Below are 17,149 nucleotides of genomic sequence, written 5' to 3'. Positions count from 1 at the left end.
GATAGGAAAACTGAGGCCTAGAGAGATAAAATAATTTGTATAAAGTCAAAACAGCTAGTAAGTGGCAGAACCAGTATTTGACTTCCAGTGTCTGATTCCAATGCCATGCTCATCCACTATACTGTACTGCATTCTACTGATTTCAACAAGAAATCAAACATTCAATGCCTCTTCCTTTTACAGTAAATATATGGATAATCTTCAAAGACTTTTTATGGGAATAAGCAAGGGAGCAAGTAAATGTTTTTTCATTGTAGGATTATGAAAACTGTATGCCTCATTATCTGAAAAGGGAGAAAGCATAGAGTTAATACCATACAATTTTTATATTGTAAAGATTATGAAATAAATGAAATAAATGTTTCTTAAGTATTCTGAGCTACTCCAGAGAAAACTATTTAAAGAAGAACTGTTAAGAATTTCCACTTCCAATATTGCCCAAGTATCTCCTATCCAAATCACCTATATAGGGATAACTGTAAACCCAAGACAAAATATTTTTTAAAAATCTGAAGAAAAACCAAAAATAGGTAAAAAGTAGAGTGGAGAGGTCTACATGTACAAGAAAGGAATGGCACTAAGTGAGTGTCTGATTTTTAATTTTAAATGTGGCTTTTAGCCAGAAGGTAAGCTATGTAGGATGATTTAGAAAAAAGGAGGAGAGAAATCTGCAGTCTTACTGGCATGGAGAACCAGAGGGTAGAATGTGGGGTGACCACAGCTGCTGGGAAGTGATGGAAGAGAAAGCAAGAGAGGAGGAACCTCAAATTCTGAGGTAAACTCTGCTTAAATCTCTTGCTGACATTTGAAGTATATATGGATATGGTAGACACCAACCATCCTAGCAAGGCCTAAAAGAACTGGACAGAAATTTCAGTAGCCATCTACCACAGAGGAGAGAGAATTTGGAGTTTGAAAGCAGCCAAGTTAATGATTTGCCAAATCAAAAAACAAAACAAAACATAAAATACTCTTCAAAGAAATATAACAGAATTTGGAGTATCTACGATGAATCATTTAAAATGTTCAAGATATAGGGGTGCCTGGGTGGCTCAATCAGTTAAGCATCTGACTCTTGACCTCAGTTTAGGTCTTGATCTCAGGGTCATGAGTTCAACCCCTTGTTGGGCTCCATGCTGGGTATAGAGCCTCCTTAAGGAAAAAAAAGTCACTACATCAAAAACTAATAATGTACTTTATGTTGGCTAATTGAACATAATAAAAAAATGTCCAAGATATAATTCAAAATTACTGGACAGGAAAATTTTCCCATATTTACAAGAAAAGGCAATTAATGGAGACCAAACTCAAGATTACCCAGATGTTAGAATTATCCTATAAGGATTTTAAAGTGACTATTATAAATATGCTCAGTAATGTAAATAAAAATGCACTTATGAATAGACAAATAGGAACTCTCAGAAGAACATCATCTATAAAAATGGAAATTATAGAACTGAAAATTAAGTATCTGAAATAAAACTTAAAAATTCCATATCATAAATTAAATAAAATTTCAGTGAATGGGTTTAAAAAGTGAGTGAAGATAGAGTTAGGTTATCCAATTAAAAAAAGAAAACAGGAAAAAGAAAGATTAAAATTGGAATGAATAAATGTTTAATATATATTTAATTGGAATCCAAGAAGGAAAGAGAAGACAGAATAGGGAAAAAATTGAAATAAACAAAGTTGAAAAATTTCCAAATTTAGTGAAAACAGAAACTTACACACAAAAGAAGCTCAGTAAATCTCAAGCTGAATAAATGCAAAGAAAATCCATCTAGGCACATCATAGTCAAACTACTAAAAGCCAAAAGTAAAGAGAGAATCTTGAAAGCAGCCAGAGAAAAATGATACATTACATGCAGGGGGAATAATGATACCAATAAATGTGGACTTCTCATTGGAAATAATTGAGGGCAAAAGAAAATGACATGTCGTCTTTATAGTGCTGAATGCAAACAAATAAAAGAAAACCCTGTCAGCCCAGAATTCTATATCCAGTGGAAAAATATGATCTTGCTCAGATGTGGAATTTAAGAAACAAAACAAACAAGAAAAGGGGGGGCGGAAGAGAGAGAGAGGCAGAGCAAGAAACAGGCTCTTAACTATAGAGAACAAACTGATGGTTACCAGAAGGGAGGTGGATGGGGGGATGCGTTAAACAGGTGATGGTTATTAAGGAGTGCACTTGTTGTGATGAGCACAGAGTGATGTATGGAAGCGTTAAATTACTATACTGTATACCTGAAACTAACATAACACTGTATGTTAACTAATTGGAATTAAAGACCTAAAAAAAGGATTCATGTAAAAAAATGAATGTGAAATAAAGACATTTTCACAAACAAATACAAAGAGAATCCATGACTGGCAAAGTTTGACTCTAAGGAATCTAAAGTAAGTTCTATAGGCTTCAAGGAAGTGATACCATTGGAAATGCAGATCTTACAGAAAAGAATGTAGAATATCAGAAAAAGTAAAGGCATGGATAATAAAAAAGTAAACAAACAAACACTACTTCCCCCTAAATACCTTAAAACACATATTTCACTTATAATAAAACAAAAATACTTTATTTATATTAAAGCAAAATTTTAACTTTGCAAAATGGGTTTATAACACACAGATGTAATACATAGAAACAATTATAGCATAAAAAACAGGATGTTGGTGGTGAATGGGTCTGTATGGTTGCAAGTTTCTTGCAATTATGTTAAGTTTTACTATGTTAACTCTAAGTAGACTTTGGAAAGTTAGGATATATACTGTAATCCCTAAACCAGCAGCTGGCAAACTACAGCCTGGGGGTGCAATCTGGACCAGCACTTGTTTTTACAGAAAATGTTCACTGAGTTCTGACCTAGAATAACCACTTTAAAATAATAGTTCAAAGAAGTATAGCTAAAAAGCCATTATCTAAATTAAAATGGAGTGTTCAGTGCCAAAAGAAGGCACTGAACAACAACAGGACCACCACAAGGGAAGAACAATCATAAAATAGTTGACAAAAGTACAACCAAATTGATAATTACATTAAATGGAAATGGACCAAACACTAATTGAAAGGCAGAGATTTTTAGAATGAATAAAAAAAAAAGGACCCAATTATAAGACACTCATTTTAAATACCAAAACACAGATTGTTTGAAAGTAAATGAATGGAAAAGACAGGCCACACAAACTGCAAGCGTAAGTAGGCTGGAGAGACTTACTAATCAAATAAAGCCAGTTTCAAAAACAAACAGTATTATCAGGAATAAAAAGTATTACCGGAGATATAGAGGAATATTTTGTAAAAATAAAAGGGGCTCAGTTCATCAGGAAGACAATAATCATAAATGTGAATACTCTAAAAATAGCGTTTCAAAATATATAAAGCAAAATTTGACAAATTTAAAGAAACAGAAAAACAAAATCATAGTTGGAGATTTAACACCCCTAACTCATCAACTGAAAGAATATCTAGATTAAAAAATCAATAATAGTTATAGTTTTTATAAGATTTAGAAATCTAAAAATAGTTACCCAGGTTTTATCACCTTAATAACACCATGGATCATGGACTTTCCTCTTAAGTCAGATCTACGTGTGGATGGAATGCAAGTATAAGAAACAGAGTTGGTCCATAGACAAATGTACTTTTCCTGGTTATCTCGACAACCAATGTGTTACCGTTTTTCATTTAATACCTAGCTTTAGAATTATGACAATTTAGAGATGTCTCTTTATTTTACACACAGAGAAAATATCATCCAGACAGCTAACTAATTTAATCAAACTATACAGCTATTAGGAGCATGTACTGGAGCAAATGTCAGTTTGACCTTCAATGTATCTTTCTATTATACAGCACTGCCTGCTTGTCGACAGTTGCATAAATGACTACAGACATTGTGGAGGATCAAACAAATCTTCAGGGCCGTCTGGATTTCTTGGATTGATTGATCCTAGCTTCCTTAAGATCTCAAAATTCTATTCCAGTTCAATCAAGAAGGGGACGATGTAGGTATTATAGAGCTATGTAAACCTCAAAAACTACTATAAACTCATAACTTAATGTCCAACCCATGTCATCCACTAAAGTAAATTTACTCGATTTCTTGCCTTAAGCCATGGTTACAAAATGGTTCTAATGTCTTTTATTTGATTGAGGAAGTCAAACAGCACATTTCACATTTATCTAAGCATATCTGATAGGCTGCAAATGAAAGTAAAATTCTAAGGAATGTCAACAGTATATAAAATGAGTAAGTAATTTTATTTCTCTAGGCCTCCTTTCTCTACTATAAGAAGAATGAACATGGTGAGCTTTAAATTTCTCTACCATTGCCACATATTTTAAGCTTTGTATACAGTGTAGCAAAGTGGAAAGAATCTACAGAAACACCATTTGCATTGATATAACAGAAACCCAGATGATGAATATTAATACTCAAAGAATGTACTTTGGGGATGACTTCAATGGATAACACTGTCACAGACAAGTTCTTTCCCTCAGTATAGTCATTTTTCTCCTTTAGGTCTCTGATATTTTAGATTTGACCACTGACAAATATAATGAATGCCATTATGGGAAACAACAGGCAGGGGGCAGCAGATTTCAAAGAGGAAGAAGTAAATGCAGGGACATTAGTGACAACTACTACAGCAGAAAAAACATTTTTCTCTTATCCTTTTCCCACTTTTCAGCTGCCGTCCATTTAAATTATTATCTAATTTTATAACTTTAAATTGTGTATAGATATGTATATGAGAAAGCAAGATGTCATTACAAATAATTATCATAAAAATTATGATTCTAAATAAAAACAGAAATATATGAAATGTATGAAAGCTCATACAATTAAGCTTATGTACTCAAAAATTTATATATATGTACTAGCATATATGTGTGTGTGTACATATGCATATGTGTATCTTTTTGTTTTTGTTTTTACTATTTCTCCCCTTTGTTAGTGAACGAAGACACTGTGATCTTTTTTAGTTGCCAAACTTCTGCTTATTTCTGTTCTATGAACATAAAAAAGAACTTTTGGCTACTCAGGGAAAAAACTGTATACTTCTGAAAAGATGTTTTGATGGTAGAAAAATAGCTAGTATTGTATAATCTTAAAAACTCTTAGAGCAGTGGGATGGCAAGGCACGGTGACACACAGAGCTCCAGGCTCCAAGGGTTCAAAGGACACTCAAATAGAATTAAAATGGAAGTAGGCAAGAAATTTCTTGTTATATTAGCTTTATTCATATTCCATTATATTTATATAATATCACACCATTTTATTCTGAAATGGATTTTATAGAAAAGTAATCATACCTAGGGTGGAGTGTAACAGTTATCACCACCAGTTTATAAACAGGTAGCACTAAGGCACAGAACGAGTAATCAACTTGCACAAGTAACACATCTACCTAATGACTGAAGGAGGAAAAGAACTGGTATTCTCTTAGGCTAACGTACTGATAATAACAAGAGTTGTGCCAGAGAATAAAATGAATAAAATTTATTCATAGCTTAATTATTCTTTATTACTTACTGGTTTCCCTTGAACTCCTCTCTCTCCGGGGTTTCCAGTCTTACCCTACATAAGGAAGAAAATGTTTGGGTCACGGAGCTCCCTCACCAAATATTAATCATACACTAAGAAAAACAGGGAAGATTTTATCTATTTATCTTTAATGTGAAATGTTTTACTACTTACAGTAAGACCATAAGGCCCTCTTTTTCCTTGATCTCCTTTTTCACCCTAACAAAGTATCAATACCACAGGAGTTAGTATGAATGTGAATTATGGTCTTACATGTGCTAGCATACACTCACATACAAGAAAATAGGACATCAAGTATATAATTCAATATTTTAAAAAAATTTCCCGATGCGTAGTAAAAACTTTATGTATGTTTCATACTTCCACTAAGAGGAAATTTAGAACCATACTTTTGTAAGGAAATACAACAGTTTTAAGTCAGGTAGAACGCATATGGGCTCAAAAATCTTAACTGCATATGAAATGAAAAAATCAGTATTTACCTTGACACCCTGTACACCTTGTTCCCCTAAGACACCATCTGGTCCTCTTGGTCCCTAGGGATGGAAAAAAGTCCCATTGTTAATTTGAAATGTTATTTTTTTATTGTTATGCATCCTTACAAATGAACACACCATGTTCTTCTTGACAAATTCCTTCTGCTTGTTTCTATACCATGACCACAGAAAAGAATACAGCTAGATACAATTCATACGGATGAACCTATTTGTATGGGATAATCAAGCCTGTGTTTTCAAGATTTATTGCCAAATAATCAGGTGACCACAAAAACAGCTGATTACTCAGTCGTTGAGGTGGTTATAATATAGGTTTGTTATTTGAATATTTTGTTCACCTTATTTACTCAGGAGCCATCCACGATTTATTCTAGGAACAACTCTACATTAACTTAAAAGTGGCTAGCTTGTTTGTCCAACAGTCTTCTTAAGTTCTATCTTTTTGGAATGGCGCTCAGAATGAGTGCTGACTGCACTGGATTCACTATGCACCTGCTTGACAACTCTTACTGGAAGGTGGCCAGGGCACAAAAAAGGAACAGAAAATCCTGCTGGGAATCTTCATGCACATGTAAAACTTCTCAGCTAAGTTGTTATCAATATTTAGTCATCAGTTGTGAAGAACCACTAGTTGCAAAGGTCACCCTCTAATACAATGATGGTATGTGTCCCCATGCCTAAATAATAACTGTCCTTGGAAGATTTTAAAGTCCCTTTCATAGGAATTACCTCAATTCTACAACACTGACAACACTACAATGTCCACTGTGGAAAAGGTCCTGCATTGTGTTATAGGGGTACACAATTGTAAGAACATTACTCCTTCATGAAGCTTAAAGAATGGTTAGGTAAACGACACAGATGATGATAATATAGGTTGAGGTAAGGCATTTTAAAGGCTAAAAGGATTCAAAGGAGGGAAAGAACTTCCACATGTTTGTATGAGGAATAAAGATATCATTTTGACAGTTGGAGAGCATGCTCTAAAAGGAACTCTGACAGAGGGATAGGATGAGAAAAGCGTACAGAGGCAGGAAAGAAGATACCCAAGAATGAAAAAAGTAGTTTGGTGAGCTGGTCTATTGACTACAAGTAGTATTTCTTAGTATTTCTATACTAAGTATTTTCTATAGTAAGAAATAATTACTAAGAAATAATTGTGGAAAGACTGGGACATAGAAGGTGAAAGACTGGAGTTTGTAATTTAAATCAACAGGTAATGAGAAGGCACTGAAGACTTCTTTTTTTTTTAAGATTTTATTTATTTATTTATTTGAGAGAGAGAGAGAGAGAGAGAGAGAGAGAGCGAGCAAGCAGGGGGAGGGGCAGAAGGAAAGGGAGAAGCAGACTCCCGCTGAGCAGGGAGCCTGACTCAGGGCTCGATCCCAGGACTCTGAGATCATGACCTGAGCCAAAGACAGACGCTTAACCAACTGAGCCACCCAGGTGCCCCCAGAAGGCCCTAAAGATTTCTATACAGAATGGTAATACAAATTTCCCAATACAACATGCTGATTTGAAGGAATCCCCTAGGCTCCTTCTCTTTTATCCCATCTGAGGTCAGGTCGGTTTAGTTTTATGTTCTTACTGTAATAGGACTCTCTTCCCGGGTACTCTTAGGGTACTGCCTTCCCTGATCCTGGTAGGCACATTCAGGGGTTTAGAGAGAAGGCTCACACTCCAGGAGGTCTATAGCTCCACTGGTTATACTGAAGTTAAAGCCAGAGCTCTAGCCCTTCAATCTCAGTCTGTATTGAAGGTACTCCATGATGTGGCCCTAACTTCTCTTTCTGCCTTATTTTCCCACAAAAGACTGTAAAACTGAGTTTCAGTCTTATTGTGTAGAACCTTGAATATCAAGTTGAGGAATATGGATTTAATTTAGTAGATAAGAGACTTTTAAAGTGTGTTACACATTTAACAAACATTTGCTGAGTACCTATTATAAGCCAGGCATTGCTTCAGGCACAGAAGATAGGTGGGGAGAAGAAGACACATTCCCGAATTCATAAGCAATCAAATAAATATATAAACTTAATGACAGTGAGTAGTCAAATGTAATGAAGTAAAATAAAGGACTTTATGGGACTAGAGAGAATTCAAGATGGCGAGCCCTATTTTAGACAGGGTAGTGTGAAAAGCCTCTCTAAAACGGCATTTGGGCAAGATCATTCTGGCAGAAGAAACAGAAACTACAAAGGTCCTGAGGTGGGCACATGCTTGGAATGATTAACAGTTAAGTAACTGAAGAAGAAAACAGGAACAATTATTAAAGGATGACTTTGAAGTTTTAAGTGCAAAGATCCTTCAGGACCTTGTTCTAAATATCACCTTCACCTTAAAAATTCAGCAGCCTATATTGATTCGCTTTCTCTGTCACCTTCTAAACACATTCTCCTTTTCTGCGCTGTAAGGAAACACTTCACAAATATTTTTTGGAGTTATAACAGAAGGTGGCTGAAGGAGTATGAAAAGAAATGAGTGTTATCCGGTGACAGCAGCTATACTTGTGATGAGCATAGCATAACCTACAAAGTTGTTAAACCACTACGTAATACACCTGAAACTAATGTAACATCGCGTGTCAACTATACTTCGATTAAAAAAGAAAAAAAAAAGGAATACCTGGTCAACATTCTTAAACACTGCAGAAAACAAGTGAAATCTAGACTGAAAATGTGTCCATTGGGAATTAGGCACTTAACCCTTTTGCAACCTGAAATCTCGTTCTTGGATATTTTGTTATAATAACTAGTAGAGTGATGACAGCATTAATAGCAAACAAACTGGAAGTGTAGGCTTGCTTGGCTGGAGAGGGAGAGGGAGAGAGCGGCAAATACAATGAATGTGATTCTAGACAAATCACCCACAATGGGGCAGCTATCTCCAAGGCTAGCGCTAGAGAGTGCGAAGTCATTCTGTATAGGGTTATTTTTTTAATTTTTTAATTTCTTTTAGATTTTATTTATTTATTTGACAGAGAGAGCGAGAGAGAGAGCACAAACAGGGGAAGCTGTAGGCAGAGGGAGAGGGAGAAGCAGGCTCCCGGCTGAACACGGAGCTGGAACCCTGGGATCATGACCTGAGCTGAAGGCAGATGCTTAACCGACTGAGCTAACAATGTGCCCCCATTCTGTCTAGGTTTAAATGGTAGCATCGATATGGATAAATCTTCAAAAAGTCCTCCCAGACACAGAGTTGTAAATTTAGAATTTAAAAAAATTGTTTGGTCTAAAGATGGCAAGTCTCTTCCCTTACATAAAATCAGTTTAAGTGGCTGCCTGGATATATACATAGAAAAGACTGCATCTAGGTCAGGAGGAAGATCTCATACTCAACGGCCAGTTTCTGCTTCTGAACATAAATCACCTAATGTCAAGGTTGAACTAGTGCAAACCTCCACCTTTATAATATGAAGAAATGGAAACCTGCCGATATGAGTTGCCTGATTCATACGATGTCTAAATGTATAAAGACATCAAATAGTTGTGCTTTATTAAGTTTATTTTCTCAAATGTTAAAAAGAAGCAAAGGTCAATCTTGTTAACAAGTGAATTTAGATTGAAATAGAGGACCTGAAGTTTAGAGGAGGTTTATAAAATGAATATGAAACATTTACAAGTGCTGACTGGCATTATAATTGAAAGGTGCTCCCTCCAAAACTAAGGAATACACATAGTAATGATAATCACTCATTTTATAATGCTTTTGTCAAAATACTTTTACTCTAAATATACTTTCAGATTATTATTTCATTTACTAAACCAGGGAACAAAGAAAGAAATGTCTGCTCCTAAGTTGATGACAAGATAACCACGTTCAGTTTAGTTTAGTTTTTTTTTTTTTAAAGGTCTAAGTATAGCAATTGTATTAACTAAAGGCTATAAAACCTAAGGTTGCTGGTTAAGAGGTTAAGGCTGAAAGAACTCTAGGAAAGCTTAATACTCTCTATGTTTCAGTTAAGGCTAAATTAATTAATTAAAAGCTTAGCTTTCTCAGCATCCTTAAGTTTCACTCTGATATTGGTTGTAAAAGTTACCCCTGGGTTAGTTTATATGCCTTCTTTGACTCCTGAGACAAAATAAGCTTTGGGACAAGCTCTAAGAGAGACCAACAGCATTATAATAGGCATCTAATTGGGCATAAAGTTATTTTTTAAATACCTGCTTTAAAATATCTGATTATCGGAGTGCCTGGGTGGCTCAGTCAGTTAAGTGTCCGATTCTTGATTTCCGCTCAGGTCATGATCTCAGGCTTGTGAGGTGGAGCCCTGAGTTGGTCTCCATTCTGGGCATGGAGCCTGCTTAAGATTCTCTCTTTCCCTCTCCTTCCGCCCCTTCCCCGCCACTCAGGCACATGCGAGCTCAATAAAATAAAATAATAAAATAAAATAAAATATCCAATTATCTGTAAAGCTCTTGGAGAATGTATGCTAGCTAAATAAAAAATCTGATCTTTTCCTCATCATCTGTAAGACAAGTTAAAGTTGGCTACAGTAAGTGGCTATAAGTAGGTTCTAAAAACTGGAATAAAGTCTGATAGCTCAGCTATATAAATTAAGCATGTTTCATAAAATAACAAGTACTTGAATTATAGGCAATAATATTAAAGAGTTAACAAAAGTCCTGAATAATCAATAATCCTAGAAGTATTAGATGATAGAAGACAAAACCACTACTTCATATTAATGCTACAATTAAAAAAAATTATCATTAACTATCACACTAATATAAACTGCACACTAGTTTATGTAGGAAGCTTTTATGAGAATTACAAGGCCATCTCTATAATGCTTGTAATCAATTTTAAAGAGCTAAAGCATCTATGAATGAAAGAAAACAACTCTTATTCACAGAACAAATGTCCTTCTAACTTGGATTCAGTATATTTATATTTCCTTTTAACCACATCCATCTGTCTTTGCTTGACCCCTCCATTAATTTTAAATTACTCAGATGCCTAACTAATTATGCCTAGCAGTCTGTTCTGGCTCTTGATTGATATAGCTGGGACAAAATGTTCCCTTAAACAAAAACTATATTATCTGTGATTTTGTGGGGAAAATCATTTCATTCTATTCTTTTTTTAAAGATTTTGTTTATTTGACACAGAGAGAGAGAGAGCACAAGTAGGCAGAAAGGCAGGCAGAGGGAGAGGGAGAAGCAGGCTCCCCGCTGAGCAGGGAGCCCGATGCGGGACTTGATCCCAGGATCATGATCTGAGCCGAAGGCAGACACCTAACCGACTGAGCCACCCAGGCACCCCCATTCTATTCTTTTATAAATTTTTTCAGGAGAAGAAACCACACAAAAACTCTTCTTTAATACTTGGCGTGACCCAGGTAGTACTCGCATTGAATCTAAATGCAAATGTTGATGGCTGGTTTCCCAATATGATATGTGGTTCCTCGAAGAAGACACAATTCAGAATATTTATGGTCATATCCATTCTGCATCTTGCATAGAAAATCTTAAAACATTACATATTTCTAATACAGTTAATTCAATCTTTTTTCCTCATTTAATATTAAGTAGCATAGAATAAAAAGTTACTCACTTGTACGCCTCTATACCCACCTTCCCGAGAAAGGGTACAAAATCTGAAGTTGCCTAATGATCAAAGGCCCAATCCATGGGCAAGAAAAGAGAGGTTAACTCTGCTCAGTGTGTCATCTCTCCTGTCAGGGCAGCTGGAGACAGGACACAGAAGTACACATTGGAGAGACACCAAAGGATCAGTTACCTAGCCCCAGTGAGTTAAATGTGCACATGAGGGACAGCAACTAAAGTTGTGCTGATTCCTAGTGACCCAAAAAGGCTAAGCCACCATCTTACTGGTACTGTAGTAGAGAATCTGCTAGCCTAAATTGTCTATGTAATGGATATGATTGTATGTATTATATTAATTAGCTTTGGTGTATTAAATTATTTTACTAGACTTAACTGACTATTCTTCAGCCAAACTTGGCAGGTGAAAAAAAAAAAAAGCTTAGAGTATGTAGGATAAATAATAATACTTTACATTTATGCCAAATCTCCCACCTAAGCCTCTCAAACCATAAGAATGATACTTTCAACTAATCCTGCTCTTTTTCAGCTATATAAGAAGCAGGATTATACAACCTTCACAAAGCAGGTTAGACAAATTTTCATTATATTAATTTATTGAAGTTGTTTCCTGAAAGCAGACATTGTTGCTTGCCTGAGCTCTTCTTGTCCTCTGGAAAAGTACCAATATTGTATGATACTTCAAAAGCCACTGGGCTGTAACCAATTAAATAGTGAAACCCATGTGGTCCAGATCTAAAAGATAGTTACCATTGAATCCTCCATGGTATGAGGAGAATGCTCAACAAAGTATAAGAAACCAGTAAATGTTAGATAGTTGAATGACAGATGGATGGGCAGGCAGACCCCTAAGAGCGTGTCCTATTATTGATGATGTTCACGTGGCCATGTGATAACCGTATAAGTCACGGGCAAAACAGTAATAAGTACTAGTTCCATAATAATTATTCTCTGCGTCATCTCAGGGTTAGTGTGCATAGGGCACAGCTTCCTCTCCAGTGTACTATGACACAGTAGTGTGCCATGAAGGGGTTATAGGAATGCTGGGAAGATCAACCCCCTCAGCCTTTGGGGTGGTGGGGAAAAGCTGGAGCACAGGAACCTCCAGCCAGATACATTTTCATTTATCTCAGTGGGGTAGACACATGTTCTTTTTGTGTGTGTGTGATTGAAAAACAGTGGGAAAAATGGACCTAGCATATTGAGATCACATCCATAGTGGAGAACAGATTGATAAGAAGACAGTAGAAATAGGAAGATATTACATGACATCTGGAATGGAACTTTCTAATAATATATTCTTAAATATTCTGGTCTTCAGTTCTTTTTTGTATTCTCAATGTTCAGGAATTGCCTGAAACATTCTCCTGCAAAGGAAGTGTTTTTGTACTAAACAAAGTCTTTATTTCTAAATAAGATTTCCTTGTTTAGAAAGTACTGAATGAATTTTAAGTAATTGTGAGAAGCCATTTTGGGAGAGAATCAGTAAAATGTATTTGGAGGATAAGAAGAAAAGAGACCATTGAAGACATAAGAGTTGAGGACAAAGTGGAAAGTCAGAAAAGGATAACAATCTATTGACTGATGAATGGATATAGACGAGGTGGCATGTTTATACAATGGCATATTACTCAGCCATAAAAAGGAATGAAATCTTGCCATTTGCAACAACGTGGATGGAACTGGAGTATATTACACTAACCAAAATTAGTCAGGGAAAGACAAATACCATATGATTTCACATATATGTGGAATTTAAGAAACAAAACAGATGAACACGGGGGAAGGGAAGGAAAAACAAGATAAAAACAGAGAGGGAGGCAAACCATAAGAGACCCTTAACTATAGGGAACAGACAGGGTTGCTGGAGGGGAGGTGGGTGGAGGGATGGATTAACTGAGTGGTGGGCATTAAGGAGGGCACTTGATGGAAGGAACACTGATGTTATACATAACTGATGAATCACTAAATTCTACTCCTGAATCTAATACTACACTATGTTAGTTAGTGTTATGTTAACTAACATGAATTTAAAGAACATCTTGGAAGGAAAAAAAAAGGGAAAACAAAAGGGTAACAATTACCCAGGGTTCACGGGGAAGTTAGAAAACCACAGAGCAAATGAACTTTCCATATGACTCAGGAGAAAACACAAGCGGTTCAGGAGGAGTTCTTACTTAGGTACATGGCTTCTATAAGCCTTCAATTACTTAATTAACAAAAAGTAAAACATAGCAAAAAGTATTCCTGCTTTCTTTCAACTGTCACAAAACTGGCTGAACTTTCTCACTTTGACTAATACAAAGTTGAATAAACACATTGGACCTGACCAAGTACTGAATGCTGGCAGGGTATAGACCACTAAATGACAGTTTGGGTACAGATCATCTACTGTCCTTTTATTTTATTTTAAATCTCATTTGGGCTAAAATATAAGTGGCCATCAGGATTACTTATAAATTGTAAATCTATAACCCAGTAAGGAAAATAGTTTTTCAGAAAAGAAATAATAATAAAGGCAAATTTACTCTCTTTCATCAATCTTCATTTAAAACACAGGACATGACACTAAAGTTATTATTTCAAATGGCAATCTTAACACTTTTCTCTCATTTGCCAACTGGAAAATGAAGTTTTTGTTTTGTTTTTAACTTTTGTTAGTTGGACACCATGTTTTTAAATATTTTCTTCACTAATTCTAAAAATCAAAGTAAAGCCAAGGGAGAAAGGAGAATTCTTACAGCCCACATATTCAGATTTATCAAAGAAAAAAAAAAAAAAACAACCTCCTTAGTATTCTTTGTGGTGTCAAATAAGCATAGGCTGGGGAGATAGACACACTAAGATTTGAATCCTGGTTTTGTCATTTCTCTCTGTGTGCCTATAGGCCATATACTTGAACTCTCTGAGCTCTGTTTTCCTCAGCTATAATATCTGAGACAATACATCTTCTTTGGGTAGTTCTAAGTATTAAGTAAAATAATAGATGTAAAGGTGCCTGGCATATGATGCAATAAATTGTGGTTCTTATTTCTTCAAAGAAAAAGAAAGGATTTAATGTTTAAAAAACTCAAAGACTGAAAGATTTCTAATTTAATTCTTATACATAATCACCAAAAGATGATGATTATATCACTTCTGATTTATAATTAATAAACAGTCATCCTGCGTTTGTCTTCATTCCACTTCCTATTGCTCTTACTCTGTCATGATGTTACTATTCCTTGCTATGTAAGTCTCTCGTGAGTAGAAAAACAGTTAATTTAAACATCTTCACCTTTACAGTTCTCCCAAAGAATGGAACTGGAAGTTGAGAATGTGAAAGAAGAATTCTATATGAATTAGTAAAATTTGTAAAACATAAAATGGAAAAGTATGGTTTTATGAGTACAAATGATAATGAGTCACCCTTCAATTAATGTAGGTAGGTAGTTCATCTAATATAATGAAAACAAGGAAAAAACCAACAATATCCAAGCACCATCTAGAAGACATAGAACTATTTTTGCTGAACACATCAGTATTTATAAAGTCATTTTTTTGAGGTTAAGGTATTAGATTACTTCCTGCGTTAGATAACTTACTCTTTGTCCCTTAGGACCTTGACTCCCAGGTGGTCCTCTTGCCCCCACATGACCCTACACATTAAAAATTTAAAAATTAGTTATAGAATTCACAGGAACATTAGCAAAATAGGAATTATAACCTTTCTTATGACATGTAATTCTCCTTGGGAATTCTTAAAATAAAATTGATTAATCTCCTTTAAAATATGCTTTATTTATGAAATAAACGCCATAATTCCTTTCCCCATTATTCTGCTATTCTTCCCTCTCCCAGTATTCCAACTAGTTTTCAGGAGGAACACATGGATTCACAGTGGAAAGAGACACCTATTTGGCCAGTCTGACTAGTCTAATCAGCTTGGTCCATCAAAAAAGCGATTGGCTATTGCTGCAAGATTTCTTTCTCATTATTCTAGACATTTATGATAATCCCATCACATAAAAATAGATTTTTTCCTGTTATGATGAAAAATGTCACAAAATACCCCAAATATGCCACAAATAGATGTAATGAAGATTAAGTTGTTACTTATTACTAAGTCAGTTACAATGAATTTTTATACTTGATAGTCTTTAATAAAGAATTAGAAAACAAAATTTATTTATCTATATGACATTAGGTAGATAAAAACAGTGAACGTTCATAGGATCTTAGATTTATTTATTATCTTCTGTGAATAAAAAGACTGGCAACTGTACCAATCTACATCCATCTTCCTAATTTTAGAGGTCAATAACATGCCTATCTATGTACTGGAAAGTCAGGCCTATCTTCAAAACAAAAGCTTCCCAAAACAGCATAAACCGTTTCTTTCTTTTTTTTTTTTTTTTTAAACCATTTCTGATAATAGTTCTGTTTAGGGGATTATTAAGGCTTATCTTTTTCATATTTAAGTTGATAATAATGGCCAAATTTTGATAAGCAAGCTTTATTTCTTTAGAGGCAAGATTTTCTTATCTTTCTCTATATAATAAATGGAGTATTTTTAAAACTCAAGTTTTGGTCAATAAAGATACATTTTCTCTGACTTTTATCTGGCTGTTTGAGAATATTTGCAAATTTCTAAGAAAAATATGCTGTGACTTAGTTGTGATTTGTTTATCCAAGCTCACATGTACGCTTGATTGCTGACTCTGTTTTCTTATATGTGGTTTTTCAAAAGAAAGTTTAAATTTCTTTTTGTTTTAGGCTACAAAATTGTACTGATTATTAAAAGTACATGATAAAGCAAGTAGAGGTGAGGAAGTTTAAGATACCATGAAATATTCTAGAGTGTCTTACATTGAGGAGAGAAGTAGCCTTCATCAGGTTATACATTACTTATTTTGCATAAGAACAAAAAGTATAGTATAACCAAAATCACAGATTTAAATTTTAAATAGACATTCTAGGAGGGAATATAAAGTCTTTACTTACAGGTAATCCCAGTGGACCAATGGGTCCTGGATCCCCAGGAGGACCTGGATATCCCTATAAGGAGTAAAAATATGAAAGACATGAAGTCTCTATCATATCTGATTATTTTCATTGAAGACAAACCAGTAAATTATAAATATAATAAAAGTGATAATGTAAATAAGATCTCTCTTTCCTATCCAAGATACAAAAGGCCATGGGAAATGTACTAGAGTTAGAAATAAGACATGATTACACAGAAGCTGTATATACTTTTATTAGTAACTCTGCCTAGAAAAGAAATTGGCTAAACAGAATCACATATTATGACCTATTGAGAAGAGAATATTCATCTTATCTTTCTGTAGGTTTTGTTATGCCATGAATAGATATATGTTATATTATATAGATTATGAAGCCATTTCATTGTCAGAGGCCAGAGAATTCTATAATTAAGGAATGTGAATGTGTACAAATACTCTACAGCCTGTTAAATTTTAGAAGGAACACACCCTTTATGGCATTAATACTAATTTAGAGAATGTCTTAGTAGGTAGTAATTCCTGAAATTGAT

The 17,149-nt window shown here is 34.7% G+C and overlaps 1 protein-coding gene across 1 annotated transcript in view; it reads right to left on the bottom strand.

Moving 5' to 3' along the window:
• Positions 1-17,149, bottom strand: part of COL24A1 (collagen type XXIV alpha 1 chain) — a 415,211-nt gene that overhangs the window by 143,602 nt on the left and 254,460 nt on the right. Inside the window, exons 29-33 of the mRNA XM_073896005.1 lie at positions 16,597-16,650; positions 15,198-15,251; positions 6,032-6,085; positions 5,703-5,747; positions 5,538-5,582 (exon numbers count right to left, since the gene is read on the bottom strand). Coding sequence (XP_073752106.1) covers positions 5,538-5,582; positions 5,703-5,747; positions 6,032-6,085; positions 15,198-15,251; positions 16,597-16,650 — 252 coding nt within the window. The remainder of the gene's footprint in view (positions 1-5,537; positions 5,583-5,702; positions 5,748-6,031; positions 6,086-15,197; positions 15,252-16,596; positions 16,651-17,149) is intronic.

The sequence above is a fragment of the Callorhinus ursinus genome, unplaced genomic scaffold (genome assembly GCF_003265705.2).
Source record: "Callorhinus ursinus isolate GAN/ISIS: 27379988/994484 unplaced genomic scaffold, GSC_fseal_2.0 scaffold9, whole genome shotgun sequence".
Lineage (NCBI taxonomy): Eukaryota > Metazoa > Chordata > Mammalia > Carnivora > Otariidae > Callorhinus > Callorhinus ursinus.
The sequence above is the reverse complement of the archived record's forward strand: the minus strand, read 5'-3'. Positions and strand labels throughout refer to the sequence as shown.